General features: G+C 39.4%; 1 protein-coding gene across 1 annotated transcript in view; it reads left to right on the top strand.

The window, feature by feature from the left end:
• C1QTNF7 (C1q and TNF related 7) overlaps positions 1 to 12,995 on the top strand; it is a 102,192-nt gene extending 89,197 nt beyond the window's left edge. Inside the window, exons 2-3 of the mRNA XM_056107301.1 lie at positions 9,020 to 9,265; positions 12,043 to 12,995. Coding sequence (XP_055963276.1) covers positions 9,028 to 9,265; positions 12,043 to 12,674 — 870 coding nt within the window. The 5' untranslated portion in view covers positions 9,020 to 9,027 and the 3' untranslated portion in view covers positions 12,675 to 12,995. The remainder of the gene's footprint in view (positions 1 to 9,019; positions 9,266 to 12,042) is intronic.
• Positions 12,996 to 14,862: the final 1,867 nt, after the last annotated feature.

Below are 14,862 nucleotides of genomic sequence, written 5' to 3'. Positions count from 1 at the left end.
GCATCTTTTTCTACCCTTCACTGTTCGCCACTGTCTCCAACATAATTGTGAAAATGACCAAATGATATGGACAGTCAAGAACTACAGCTACAATGAGGTCAAAATTTCTCTAAGGAGGCAATTTCAATGCTTACTCCTCTCTGTGAAAAATGAATGTAGAAATAGAGTATAAGTTGTATGTGATGAAAAAATAATCAACAGAACAGAAAACTACCATGTTATTTAACAACATAAGAAACAGAATCATTAACAATTATAGGGAGATTAAAAGTGTTGTGAATGATACAGGAAAAGTAAAAATTAATACCCCATAAATGGCATCAAATACTTGGTCAAGGGAAAGCAGGAAATTAAGTCTATGCCCACCTCTTTTTAAAGTCAACAAGTCAACAACTTTTTAAAGTATCCAAGTTCTTTAACAGGAATTGCTGTATTTCAAAAATAAATGTGAAAGAAAGAGCCACGAAGAAGCAGTCATCACTGGTAAATAACAAACTTATACAAAAGGCTGAAACACCTCAAACTGAACTTAGAACAACTGGTTTTCAAATTTAGCTTTTAGGAGACCAGTGTAGAGTGTGAGGAAGCAGACATCCTTTAAGTTAGACAGTTAGATGAGAACCCTTTTACGCATAACAAAGGACTCTTGTCTGGTGTCCTTTCAGGAGTAAACTAAAGAAAACACTCTGACCTGCTTTGTCTGTTCAAGTTCAGATAGAATCCCCCTTTCAATTAGTTGCTAGGATCCTACCGACTTTTACTAGTAAATAGGTCAGGCAAGCTCTAAATCCTCCTCTTCAAATGCATAACTACACACCTGTCTAACATAGAAAATGATACCTATTGAATCACGGTGAATGACCAAGTTGTTCTTATTGAATCTTCATGGAATGTATTCTTATTGAATCACGGTGCATTACAGAGTTTAAAAGTTCTTCATGGTTGAGTCTCAGGCATACAATTTTCCAACCACAGTGGGTTTGTTTTTAAAAATTGAAAAAAGCAAAAACCGGAATTGCTTGGTCATAAAAATAAAAAATATCCTCCGCCCCAGGCATGATGGAAGGACTCTGGGACTTCATTTGGTTCGAAGGGGGTTGGGAATTTCTTCTAATGCCAGTAGAAAGTGAAAAAACACACGCACACACATTAGATTGTCCACTCTCCTGTTGTGTGAATTGCCAACGAAAGACAACAATGAGGAATCCCAACTGTATCTCATCTGGTCAATGCTTGTCCATTTGTAGGGAACACATGATTCCCTCCAAATTAAGCTTTGCTATAATGGCCTTTTCATTAACTATAATATGTTCAACCACTGCCTCCCAAAGGAAGTTGCTAATACAGAAACAACAGAGAAGCATTCAGCCTCATTCATCCACCAAAGCCACCCAATTGCCAAAATCCTTTTGGCCTTTTCCCCCAGAATACCTATGATTGACAGATTTCCTAGTCAATTCCATTCTGTGTTCACAATATTTTTCTTCTCAGCAGACTTGGGGCCAGGATTACCCTGTAGTCCACCATCAATTTTCCTAACTTTGTATCATGTAGAGGAGTTAGGCCCTTCACTCCTTTCCTTATAGAAGCTGCTGGATATTTTAAACTAGCCTTCTCAACCCCACTCCAGCCCAGGATCCTTCAGAGGAAAAATTTCAACAGGTTACTTGCTAAGAAACTCTTTATATGCACTGCACTACTGGAATCCCTTGAGTGACTTTTCTCAATAACCCTAATATGTGTTTCTTGTATCTCTACCTACATGTAGAGAAGTGACTGACATTATTCTTTTGAGTTCTATCTCATTAGACACAAGCATTTTATTGAAAAATAGCACAGCGGGTAGGGCGTTTGCCTTGCATGCGGCTGACCCGTATTCGATTCCTCCACCCTTCTCAGAGAGCCTGGCGAGCTACCGAGAGTATCTCGCCTGCACAGCAAAGCCTGGCAAGCTCCTCATGACATATACGATATGCCAAAAACAGTAACAAGTCTCACAATTTGTTGTGAGATATTACTGATGCCCGCTCGAGAAAATCGATGAACAATGGGAGATATTTGTTATCTCAGTGCTACAGTGCTACTGAGAACTCTGAGGAAGCTTAGAAAGAACCAAGGACAAGAACCCAGTTTATCTTTATCTCTGATAAAGAACCTACTTTCATTAAGCAAAAACTACACTCTCTCTTCTGTGTTTTTACTATTTTGTGGCAGATTTCAGATCTTTGGGTGATCAACAAATTTATAAAGACCAGTTCTGCCATATGAGATGATAGATAACTAAGGCAAAATAAAACATCTCAGAATGGGGTACTTGCAAAACTTCTGGATCAAATTTCTGGTCAAGGTCTACTTCCCTAACTTTGGAAATACTTCTTCCAATTCTAAGTCTCAGATACTTGAGAACAATGGTGGAGAAAGAAAGACAAAGACAAGATTTCTCAGTCTCTTAATTTCCATAAATGACATCATGAATTATATAGTGCTGTTGCTAAGGAGATATAGCAGAAGGAAACAAAGAAATTGATTGCACCAAAGAGGAATAGTCATGGGTTTGGAGAACCATTCTGTTCTCTGAATTGTTATGATCAGTTCCCCATAGGAACAAAGACATATTAGTCTCCTAAAAATAACCAATCTCTTATCCATTCAGCAGAGAACAAAGAAAACATCAGTATAGTACTTGTAACCCTTTTTGTTTAATAGCACATAAGATGAAGGGCCTGCCATATTTATCAAGAATCAGGACACTTCCCCATGTTATTTTATGAAATAACAACCCAACGGTCAGAATTGGCAGATAATATCTTGACAATTGCCAAATAAGAAGCGGCACTTTTCTCTAAATTAACTTTGAATTTCCAGTGCTTATTCCCCCACCCCAACAATATCCACTCTAGAAAACAAAGACAAAAACAATTAAGTAAACAAATATGAAAGAGAGACCACAACACGGAGAAAGTAAGAAGCCTCAAGACTGAACAAACAGCTAGAAAAGGCAGGCACTAGAGCCTTATCTCAACTAAAACCATCCTTTGATCTGTTCCTGCTGCCAACCCACCCCCACAGGACCAAGTCTCGCTGGTGAATATTTTCCAGGACCCTGGCTCTGGCTCTGGGGACAAATGGGAGAAATTTTTTTTAGCACAGCTATTTGGAAACCTCTGAGAACTTGGATCTGTTTGATTTATTTATTTTCCTGCCTGGTACCAAATCCAGGTTTCCTCTGAGCATTTGTGAAAGACCCTTATTCTCTTGCGGATAGAGAATTCTGGAGCAGCAGATCTTTCCCAGACAAAGTATGGTGCTGTTCTTTTTATCTTTTGATATAAAAAAAATGGCACATGTGTATATAATGCCTACTTCACTATGGCAATTTTTAAGTTTGTGAAACAAACAATGGATGATGATGGAAGACCTAGCATTAAATCTCTGGCCTAACCCCAATTATATAACCAAAGACAAATACCATGAGTTCTATGGACAGTTCCCTGCCCAACCTGCCACCCAGAGAAGGGTCTTTGGAAAGACGATGCTGGCCTGACTTCTCTATAGACTAGAAAATGTGTTGATTGCTGTCATGCTGCGGTAGCCTTTTGCATGAATGGGTCAAGGGTTTATACACCATGAGTTGTTGGTAAGGAAGTGATGAACGAATGCTTTCAACCATTGTGGCATCTCTGCTATGGGTGGCACTGACTTCACATTTTGGTGGAGAAAAAGCCAAGTTAGGAGATGGCGTACCACAGGGTTAAGTGATCATGTAGGGGTAAAGTAGGGGTCCCCGTAGAGGAGGCTCAGAAATACCTGGTCAACAAACAAGTCACTCTGAGGAGGAAAGCAGGAGACCAGGAAAGCCAAGGAAGAAGCCATGGGTGGAAGGCATGGAACAACTATTCCCCCCCCTCCCCCTCAGCAGCTAGTGAGGAACAAGCCTGGTCTTGTGCAATGTCCACCTCAGCGCGCCAGGATCTATCTCATTTTGGCTGCTGCTCGTCACCTAGCCTCTCCATAACAATTTCCAGGCAACACTCATTTTTCAACTTAATTTTGTAATCAAATCCAGCTCTTTGTCATGAAGTGAACATTACAGTTTCACTCATACGATATGGGGAAAATTCAAGTGTTGGCGACAAAACCACTTCGTTCGACATCTTTCTCGCCGTCTGTCTGGTTGTGGAACTGGAGCTCCCATGCTCCGTGTTTAGGTTCCTTTCTTTATTTTGAATTTCCAGTTTTTCTCCTTTCCTCTGTGGTTTGTTGTTGCTGAAAGCACCGGAAGTCTTAGCCCCCGGCTCCTCGTACCTTTAGCTGTGGTGTGCACAACTGTATTGTGCACACACCTGGCTGTGATGTCAGGGAGCCAAACAGCAGGGCCTCCTCCCCTGGTTCTGTGTGGGGTAGTGCCAGAGATCTAATCTGCTCCTCATTGTTGGGGTGCAGGGCAGGCACCCCAACAATGAACCACACCCCAGGACCCCAGAGTCTCAGTGGTTTTTCTTTGTAAGGTAAAGAGAACAGCCCCTGCATCATCACAGTGATGTGGGAGTTAGGTAATTGATGCCTTTGACATAAGTGGTACAGGACTCAGATCCCAAGATGTTTTGCCATTCCAATAGCCACCAGTATTTACCAGCATCCCAATATCCAGCATTTTCATACCACCATCCAACTTCAGATTTCTTCCTTCTTCCCTACAGAAAATCTACATTCATTGAACATAGATTCTGATGATTATTGGTTAGTTACCCTCCTTCTCTTTGGCTACCACTAGTCTATTCTCTAACTACATATTTTATTTTTATTTGGTGGGGCGGGGGGGAGGGTTACACCTGGTGGGACTCAGGGCTTAGTCCTGGCTCTGCTCCCTGGGATCCCTCCTGGCGGAGCTCAGGAGACCATATGAGGTGCTGGAGCTCAAACCCAAGTCAGCTGATGCAAGGCAAATGCTCTAACCATTGTACAATCTCTCCAGTCCCATATCATTAGTGTTTTAGACATTTAAACTAATCAAATAGTTGTCCTTTGTGGTTTTCGGTTTTGGTTTTGGGCTTTTTCTTGTTTGTTATTTTGTTTTGTTTGGGGGCCACACCCAGCAGTGCTCAGGTTTTATTCTTGGCTCTGCATTCAGAGATCACTCCTTGGGGGTGCTCAGAGGACCACATAGGATTCCAGGGATCAAGCCTGGGTCAGTTGCATGCAAAGCAAAACCTGGCTTGCTCTGGCCTCACGTTTGTCCTTTTGTGATTAGTTTATTTCCAGGACATAAAGTCTTCATGGCAGTTGTCAATTTTTCTCTGCAGTGGCACTGGAGCCATATAGTTCAACCGTGGAACATTTGCCTTGTAAAGTGAAGAGAATAACCCCTGCATCATCAAAGTGACATGGGAGTTAAGTAATTGATGTCTTTGACATAAGTGACATATGTGGTATAAGACTCTGCTTAATTTCCAGCAAGACCAGAGTAAAATAAAACAATAATAAAATAATCTTAAGTTTCAAAATAGTCTTTCCTTTAAGGACAGGAGATATTTCACTGAGTGAACATATGCTGATTATCAACCATGCCTGGTTTCCCCATTCACTTATTGATGGACACTTAGGCTGCTTCCGCCTTTGGGCTCAGACATTGACCTGAACACTTGCATGTGTTTCAGTCCCTGCTGTTACTTTTTCCAAGTTAGATGCTCAGCAGTGATGTGGCTGAAATAGGTGCAAAATCTAGTCATAATTTCCTTAGGAACCTGCCTCGTATTTTCTAGAGAGACTACAAAATGGGCCTTGCCACCACTCATGCAAACTTGCTCCCTTTTCTCTCCATCCCACTAACACTTGCCTCTTGTCTTTTCAATAATAGCTTTCGCAGCAGTCAGAGATGCTGTCTCACTCTGGTTTGGAATTACCCTGTTTTGATGAGTAGTATTATAGAACATTTTTCACACACCTGTTGTGTGTCATCTTTGAGAGACATTTTTCACTGAACTCTTTGTTTTTGGCTATAAGTTGCTTGAGTTCCTTATATGTGTTTGATATTAGTGCACGTTGAATACATAGTTTGTAAATATTTTTTCTTGTTTTTTAGGTTTTTGCCATTTCATTTTCTTGAATATTCCTTGAGTAAAAAAAGCAGACACTTCTTGGTTTGATATACTCCCATGAGTTTATTTTATTTTCTTATACTTTGGTGTCATTATGAAAACAATGGGCCCTCAAAAAAAAAACTGTTACACGAGGAAGATAGTACAAGTTAAAGTGCCTGTCTCAAATCCACCAACCTTTGTTTGAATCCCTGGCACTAGTTACCTGAGCACCCACTCAGACCACAGTGCCAGGCGTAAACCCTGAGAACCACTGGATGTGACCCAAACCTTCCCCTAAGAAAATTGTCACCAAGACTAATGGCACAGAGATTTTTTTCCCCCTATGTTCTCTTCTAGAGGCTTAATGATTTCATATTTTCCATTCAAGTCTTCAAACCATTTCAAGGTATATTTTTTTGATTATTGTAAAATCAAGATCCAATTTTATATTTTATGTATGAATATCCAGTTTTCCCAGTGTCATTTATTAAATAGATCATTCTTGATCTGTTGAGTATTTTTGGGTCCGTTGTTGAATATTAATTAACAGAATGCGCATGACTTCATTTTACTTATAAGCGAAAGGGAAAAATGTGATATTCATGTAGGAATCTCAATTAGTGGAAACATTTTCTAATTTAATCTCTGCATTTATATAGTCATTCAAGTGTTTTCCATGGATAATTGAGCAGTAACAAATGGTTCTCTGAATAAAGAAAATTCTGCAAAACTCTAAACACCATGTTCCTGCTTTATAGATTCAAAATATATTCATGTACAGGCTCTGCAATCCACAGCACCATAAAGTAATTTTAAAAACTAAGGTGTGTCACTGTAATTATGTAGAGCATATTAAAAAGCATGTTCCATAATCCCCACAGGAAAGTGGGATAGAAAAATGATTTACAATTTGCATCCAGAACAGATGTGTGCAAGACTAACAATACTTCTCAACGCTCTGGTCTTCTAACCCCGCAAGAGCACAAAGGTAGAATAAATACATGTTAGTGCACGTTCTACATATATTTGCATAATTCAATACAATCCTTCAAAGAATTTTAAATGGGTGACTTCTAATATATGAAAATCTTTTTAGTTTTGAAACTTCCTAAAATTATATTTTTAGATGTACATTTTTCACATGTTCTTTTCATTTTTCTTTCATTCAACATGCCTTTGATAGTACTGATACTTTGATCAGATCCATTGGGATTTTAAAAAGTATCCCAATCCTTACACTAGGACCAGTAAGTTTGACTTTATGTTCTTACACCACATCAAGCAGGTGGAGCATGGCAAAATATGCTTTCTTGATTTGGGAAAAAGGAGAGGGCAATATTTGCATGACAGAGATATAGTCAAAGATACATAGCCTATGTTTGAATCCATTGTTTCAATTTTTCATTAATTATACTTCTAGAAAAAGTCTTATTTTGAACCAGGTGTGCAGTATTTTTTCAGCATTTTTCCATTCCGATGCTCCGGAAAGTTTCTGGGCCTAATTCAAACGTGTTATAATTTCCCCCGTGGGTATCATAAATGTATACCTGGCTAGTTTTCTGATGTGGTCATCAAAAAAAAAAGGGTAGGGAAATCTCCATCTAACTTCTTTTTCCAACATTATATGATTATTTCACATGTTTACATGTGCCAGGCATATCTATATAAGCGCTACTCAGATTTATTATTAAAGCATAAATCCAACGACACAGAAAGCAGACTCCATACACTCTCCCATTCTAAAAACCAGTTCATCTGCAAAATCAGATATTCCCTGCCTAGGTTGCTCACCCCTCAGTCTCTACGCTAAATGCCACACTAATAAATTCTCATTCTCAGACGTTGGGACTTTGCATTGAAAAAAAAAAAAAAGACCTCAAATCCTGTCAGATTAGGTCTTGCCTGCTTCACTCTGAGTAAGTGGCACTATACTGGGTTTCATTTCACTCAACTCTAATTGAGCCCCACTGCTCACGGCTTAATGGGACACCGTAGCCCCATATTCCACAGATTTTAAATTAAAGCTTGAAAGCCCCCTCCCCGACCATGCACAGTACTCCAATTAACGCTAATTGGCAGAACACATGATTATCAAGTGAAAAACATGATTTTCTTTAAAATGCCATTTCCTTTCTCTTGCTTTAAAAAGCCCATAAATGCTAAAAAGAATGATCGTGAGTACATGAGAAAATGAGACATAAAGATATCTAGTGTGGTATTTATATTGGCAGAAAATGGGAAACATATGGCTCCAATAGGGAATAGTATACCTAAAATATAGTAGGACAAATATAACTTTTTATTGGAAAAATACTTTTTGACATGGAAAGATGTTCGTGATACATAGTTAAATGAAAAAAAGTTTTTAAGATTTTTAGGAAAAACATGACATTAACTTTTCCATGGCATAGAGTGGAAAGGTGCATTTATCAAAATGTAAAGTAATTACCTTGGGAACTGAAAATAGTGTTGATGTTCATCTTATTTGTTCCTGTCCTTTAAAAATGCTTTGCTTTGCAAATAGAAAACAATCTTCTTCAAAGTCATCCACTGATTCTTGTAGAAAAAAGCAACAAAGTCATTCATTTTTGAGTATTTTATTTTTGTAATTTTCTTTTTGTCTGTTGACTATCATTGGTTAATAATATTGTGAAATTTCAGGGACTTAGCTTCATATAGAGATATTAGTTATCATGTTTTTGAAGACTTGAATCATGTTTTGGAAGACTTCATCACAAACAACCTTCAGGTGGAGCACTAAATACTCTATCAATCGTGTGCTATTAGCGTCCCTGAATTATGAGAGTAGACAGGATTTTTATAGATTCACAGACATGTGAGTGCTAGGGAGGGTGGTCACAGAGGCCTGTTTTTGTGTACAATTCTATTAAATCCCCCACCTGGGAGGGTGTGTTTATGTTGATGTGTTTCTCTTTCAGAGCCAAAGATGCTCGTCTTGCTCTATGTTACAAGTTTTGCCATTTATGCAAGTGGACAGTCACGGAACAACCATTTCAAAGGGGAGAACTACTCCCCCAGGTATATCTGCAGCATTCCTGGCTTACCCGGGCCTCCAGGACCTCCTGGAGCCAATGGCTCTCCTGGACCGCATGGTCGGATTGGCCTCCCAGGACGCGATGGTAGAGACGGCAGGAAAGGAGAAAAAGGTGAAAAGGGGGCTGAAGGTAATGAACCATGACATTCTGGTAAACTCTCCTCTTCTAATCCCACCTTAAATCTACAACCTTTCATTATTTCCATGACAGCCGTTCTGTAAATCCCTTTGCAGTTAAAGACCTTCAGTAATCACAGGTGTTTATTGTTCACTGTACCTCTAACAGTTCCTCACTCTCTTCACTTTCATTCTTACTACACTCAATAATGATCATGCTATGGGTGGACATGATCTTACTTGACAGAGACGAACAGCCTGTGGTTCAGTGGCTAAATGAACAAGGGTGTATGCTAGTCATGGTCACTGCTAGTAGCTGGCAAAGCCAAATGCCCATGACCTCTGGCTGTGATGGTGAGAAGGCAATGGCTACCTGTGCCAGGGATGGATGAATAGATGGACAGGTGGACAGAAAGGGAGATGGACAGATGAAGCAGGTGCAGAAAGTAGGAGCCAAGGGGATGGAGAGATAGTGCCAGGGACTTGCATGTGGCTGATGCTGCTCCAATTCCAGCACCATATGGTCTCCTGAGCATGCTGGCTATAAACTCGGATGCCCCTAATCAGCCTTTACAATGAATTTCAAGCCAGGCTGGCTGAGAATTTTTAGGAAGGACCCCTGGTCTCCTGAGTACCTCTCGGGACATCCCTCCAAATAAAATCACAGATCACAGATCACAGATCATCCTGTTATTCGTCGATTGCCTCGAGCAGGCCCCAGTAATGTCTCCTTCATCCTAGCCCTGAGATTATATTCAAGGCTCTTTAGGAGAATGAGACCCATCATTGTTACTGGTATTTGGCATATTGGGTACGCCACGGGGAGTTTGCCAGACTCTACAAATAAAATAAAGAAGGAAATTTTGAGACAAAGACAGATGTTGTCCTGCACTACTTCCATACCATCAGCAGACACCTGAAAAAGCTTCTTCTGGATGCTACTTTCCCCAGATGAGATGACAATGGTTTTCAGTGCATCTTTTCCACCTGGCCCATAGCATCTGGAAAGTAGATTTCTAAGTGCTTTTTACAGCACACAATTGTCCCCTCATCCTTCAGTAATTTTCACTTTTTCCTTCATTAACAGGAGGGCTGAGAAAGCTTGCCAGTTTCTACAATCCTCAGAATAACTGAATTGAAATTCTAGAGAGGCTGTGATAACTAGAAAAGAGGAAGTGATTTGGAATCAATCTCCAAAAACTAATTTTGTGGTTGTAAGATTTGGAGGATGAAATATGAAGGAAAAATCAATAGATCTAAGAAGCATGGCTCAGTGCAGCCATTCTCCCAAGTTATTGGTCTCCCTTGAAACAATATTCTCTACACTCATATTATTGGAAAGTAATTTATTTCTAAATCAGTCATAAAATGTTTGTCAAATCAGTAACTACCAAATCTACAAACAACTGGAGTTTAAATTTACTTTGCAAAGTCTTCTTGATGGAAATACAAATAGTGGCAACCTACACTGTGTCTGATCATAAAAACCCTCAATCCTGTAATAACACAGTATCGCAGTTACATCTTACCAGCCCTTTTCATTTACTGTGTCTGGAAGCAATAATGTAGTGGTTATGCAAACATGTGTTGGAGTCATAACAATTTACACTCAAACTTGGCTTCTCCAATCATTTTAGTATCCTTGGGAAAAAAGACTCTTCAAAACTCTCTGAATCCATTTTCTCATTTGTAAATTGGGGTAGAAAATGTGATGGTGAAGATGAATGACCATCTGTAATAAAAAACTCAATAGAATAACTACTATGTGAGAAGCACCCTGTATAAGTTATTATTACCTATAGCATTGCCATCTAAAAATGTGGACAAATATAAAATTTTAATATCCAAAGTCTTCAACCACTGGTCCACACACCAGTGCCAGTCTGTAGGAATAAAAATGTTGAAAAGCACTAGACTGTTGCCTTGGTTGTAACTGCTTATATGTGGATCAGGTGCAGGACAAGAGATATTCTACATGTGTAAAATGGTTGAATAACAATGATATAAGTAACTATAAAAGTGTCATCTGCTTCATCCGGTGGTTTCTAATGCCATTTAAAGATATGTATATGGACATGTATTCTGAATATGCAGTGTGTTCCTAACTGGTACAATTTTACCATTTAGGCCAGTTCTAGTCCCATATTCATCTGTCCATCACTCATCCATCCATCTACTCATACATTACTCATTCAACAAACATTTTGTACTCTAGAAGAGTTCTATTCCTACCACCACACACACACACACATACACACATACACATAAAAATAATGCACATAAATACAGCACTGTTGATGGCACACTATAAATGTTTGACAAATATGAACTTATCTAATTTTGAAAAATAATTTTATTCTCCTATTTCTAATTATACTAATATAAATGGAATGAAGTATGAGATTAAATAACCTCCAAAGATTGATGTAATTCTAATCCTTTTACCTCACTCCGGGGAATAAAACTATCATACTCATTGAATTCCTACTATAGTGTACACCGTCTATATATGCCTAATTTTATGACTGATGAATCATCACAAAATGCTAGCTTTTTAATTATGTGGGAGTTTAGTGACTTCCCATATAATCTGCAAACTTTTCTTGAAATCCAGATGAAATTTTTCTATTTCCATGTTAGTGTCTCTATTTTTAAAAACTTTTATTATTTAATCATATCCTTTGAAGATTTGTGGAGAAGAGAAATTTGGGGGTATCTTGGACTGTGTGACACGCTGTTTGACTCTATATTTAGAGAAACTATTAATTAAATACTAAACTCTCTTTGAAGGTTTGAGAGGCAAGACTGGACCCCTGGGCCTCGCTGGAGAAAAAGGGGACCAAGGGGAGACCGGGAAGAAAGGTCCCATAGGGCCAGAGGGAGAGAAAGGAGAGGCGGGTCCCACCGGGGCTCCTGGACTCAAGGGAGACAGAGGAGAGCACGGCGACCCTGGGCCACCTGGAGTCTGCAGATGTGGCAGCATCGTGCTCAAATCAGCCTTTTCTGTTGGCATCACGACCAGCTACCCGGAGGAAAGGCTACCGATCGTATTTAACAAGGTCCTCTTCAACGAGGGAGAACACTACAATCCAACAACAGGCAAGTTCATCTGCGCTTTTCCAGGAATCTATTACTTTTCTTATGATATCACTTTGGCAAATAAGCACTTGGCCATAGGGCTGGTCCACAACGGGCAGTACCGAATAAAGACCTTCGACGCCAACACAGGAAACCATGATGTAGCTTCAGGGTCCACAGTCATTTACCTGCAGCCAGAAGATGAGGTGTGGCTTGAGATCTTCTTCACGGACCAAAATGGCCTCTTCTCAGACCCCGGTTGGGCAGACAGTTTATTCTCTGGGTTTCTCCTATATGTTGATACAGATTATCTCGATTCCATCTCAGATGATGATGATCTGTGACCAGGACTGCTTTGCTGAAAGTTCCCAGATCCTTGTGATTCAACAATACTTTAATTTGGGGTCCTGAAAGGTGCACCAGCAGAAATAAGATGCAAACTGGTTCCTGCTCAGACACAGACGATCAGGACCTAATCATGCAAGATGAACTACCAAATGGCTGAAACTATACTGAAATAAATTCTAGAAAACAATACCCAAGATATGAATTCTCTTGAAAGCAATGTTTATAAATATTTAAACAAGTTAAAGATAATGTTAACAAATTTCGTATTAAATTTCATGAGTGATAAGAATAGCTGGCAATGATATTGAATTATTAAATCTTCATAAAATTACATTTTGTCTGTTATTTAAGAGAGTCATAACACCCCAGACAGTCTTTGGTAATTCTTGAATGGCTACAGTAAGTCAGAAACCAGAGGTAAGAGATGCTGAGAAATAATAAGCAAACTAAAGTCTAGTGACAATTTTTTTCATTTCTTCACGTTTATACACATCCACTTATCAAACCTATATTTTTTATTTTATTATGCTTTTATTTCTTTTTTTAAATTTTTATTAGTGAAACACCATGAGGTACAGTTGAAGTCTTATAAGTTTTTGTACTTGGGTTTCAGTTATACAATGATCAAGTACCCATCCCTCCACCAGTGCTCATTCTCCACCACCACTAATCCCAGTATCACTCCCACCCACCCACCCCCCGATGCCCTCATCCCACCTTGCCTCTGTGGCAGGGCATTCCGTTTTGTTCTCTCTCTCCTTTTGGGTCCTGTGGTTTACAAAAGAGGCATTGAGTGGCAATCATGTTCAGTCTATAGTCTACTTTCAGCATGCATCTCCCATCCTGGGAGGATCCTCCCAACACACTTTACTTGGTGCTCCTTCTCTATCTGAGTTGCCTTTTCCCCCTGCATGTGCGGCTGGCCTTCGAGCCGTGGAGTAAACCTCCTCGAACTTATCTCGGCTATTCTTGGGTGTTAGTCTCCTGTTTTGTTACTTTATATTCCCCAGATGAATGAAATCTTTCTATGTCTGTCCCTCCATTTCTGACTCATTTCACTTAGCATGATACTTTCCATGTAGTACCACTTGTCTGTAAATTTCATGACTTCATCTTTTCTAACAGCTGCATATTAATTACTCCATTGTGTAAATGCACCAAAGTTTCTTTAACCAGTCATCTGTTCTCGGGCACGTGGGCTTTTTCCAGATTTGGCTATTGTGAACAGTGCAGCAATGAACATGCAGTGCAGATGTCTTTTCAACTATACTTTTTGCCTCTCCGGGATATATTCCCAAGAGTGGTATTGCTGGGTCAAACGGGAGCTCAATTTCTAATTTTTTGACAATCGGTCATACTGTTTTCAAAAAAGGTTGACCAGTCGGCTTTCCCACCAGCAGTGAAGGAGGGTCCCTTTCTCACCACATCCACGCCAACACTGGTTGATTTTGTTCTTTTGGATGTGGACCAGTCTATGTGATGTGAGGTGATATCTCATTATTATTTTGCTCTGCATCTCCCTGATGATTAATGATGTAGAGCGTTTTCTCGTGTGCCTTTTTGCCATTCGGATTTCTTCTTTGAGAAAGAAGAAATTCATTTTGTCACCCCATTTTTTGATGGGGTTTGATGTTTTCTTCTTGTGGAGTTCAACCAGTGCTTTGTATATCCTTGATATCAACTCTTATCAGATGGGTATTGGGTGAATATCCTTTCCCATTCTGTAGACTGTCTTTGTATTTTGGTCACTGTTTCTTTTGAGGTGCAGAAGCTTCTTAGTTTAAGATAGTCCCATTTGTCTATCTCTATTTTCACTTACGTGGCCAGTGGCATGTCATCTTTGAAGATACCATTAGCTTCAGTATCGTAGAGAGTTTTGCCAACCTTGTATTCGGTATACCTTATGGATTCCTGTCTGATGTTGAGGTCTTTAATCCATTTTGATCTTACTTTTGTACATGGTATTCAGCAGAGATCTGTGCCCATTTTTTTTTTTTGCATGTAGCTGTCCAGTTTTGCCAGCACAATTTGTTGGATAATACTATCCCATGTCTGAAATCACTTTGTTTCAAGAGCTACTTTAGTAGCAGTGTTTTAAGAGACAAAAAGCCTTTTTAGTAATATTTGGCTTCACATAGGATTCCTCAAGTCATTTGGGGGGAAACTAGATTTCATATTAAATTA

This window comes from Sorex fumeus, unplaced genomic scaffold (genome assembly GCF_029834395.1).
Source record: "Sorex fumeus unplaced genomic scaffold, SorFum_2.1 ptg000157l, whole genome shotgun sequence".
Taxonomy (NCBI): Eukaryota; Metazoa; Chordata; class Mammalia; order Eulipotyphla; family Soricidae; genus Sorex; species Sorex fumeus.
This window is presented reverse-complemented; position numbering and strand designations above follow the sequence as displayed.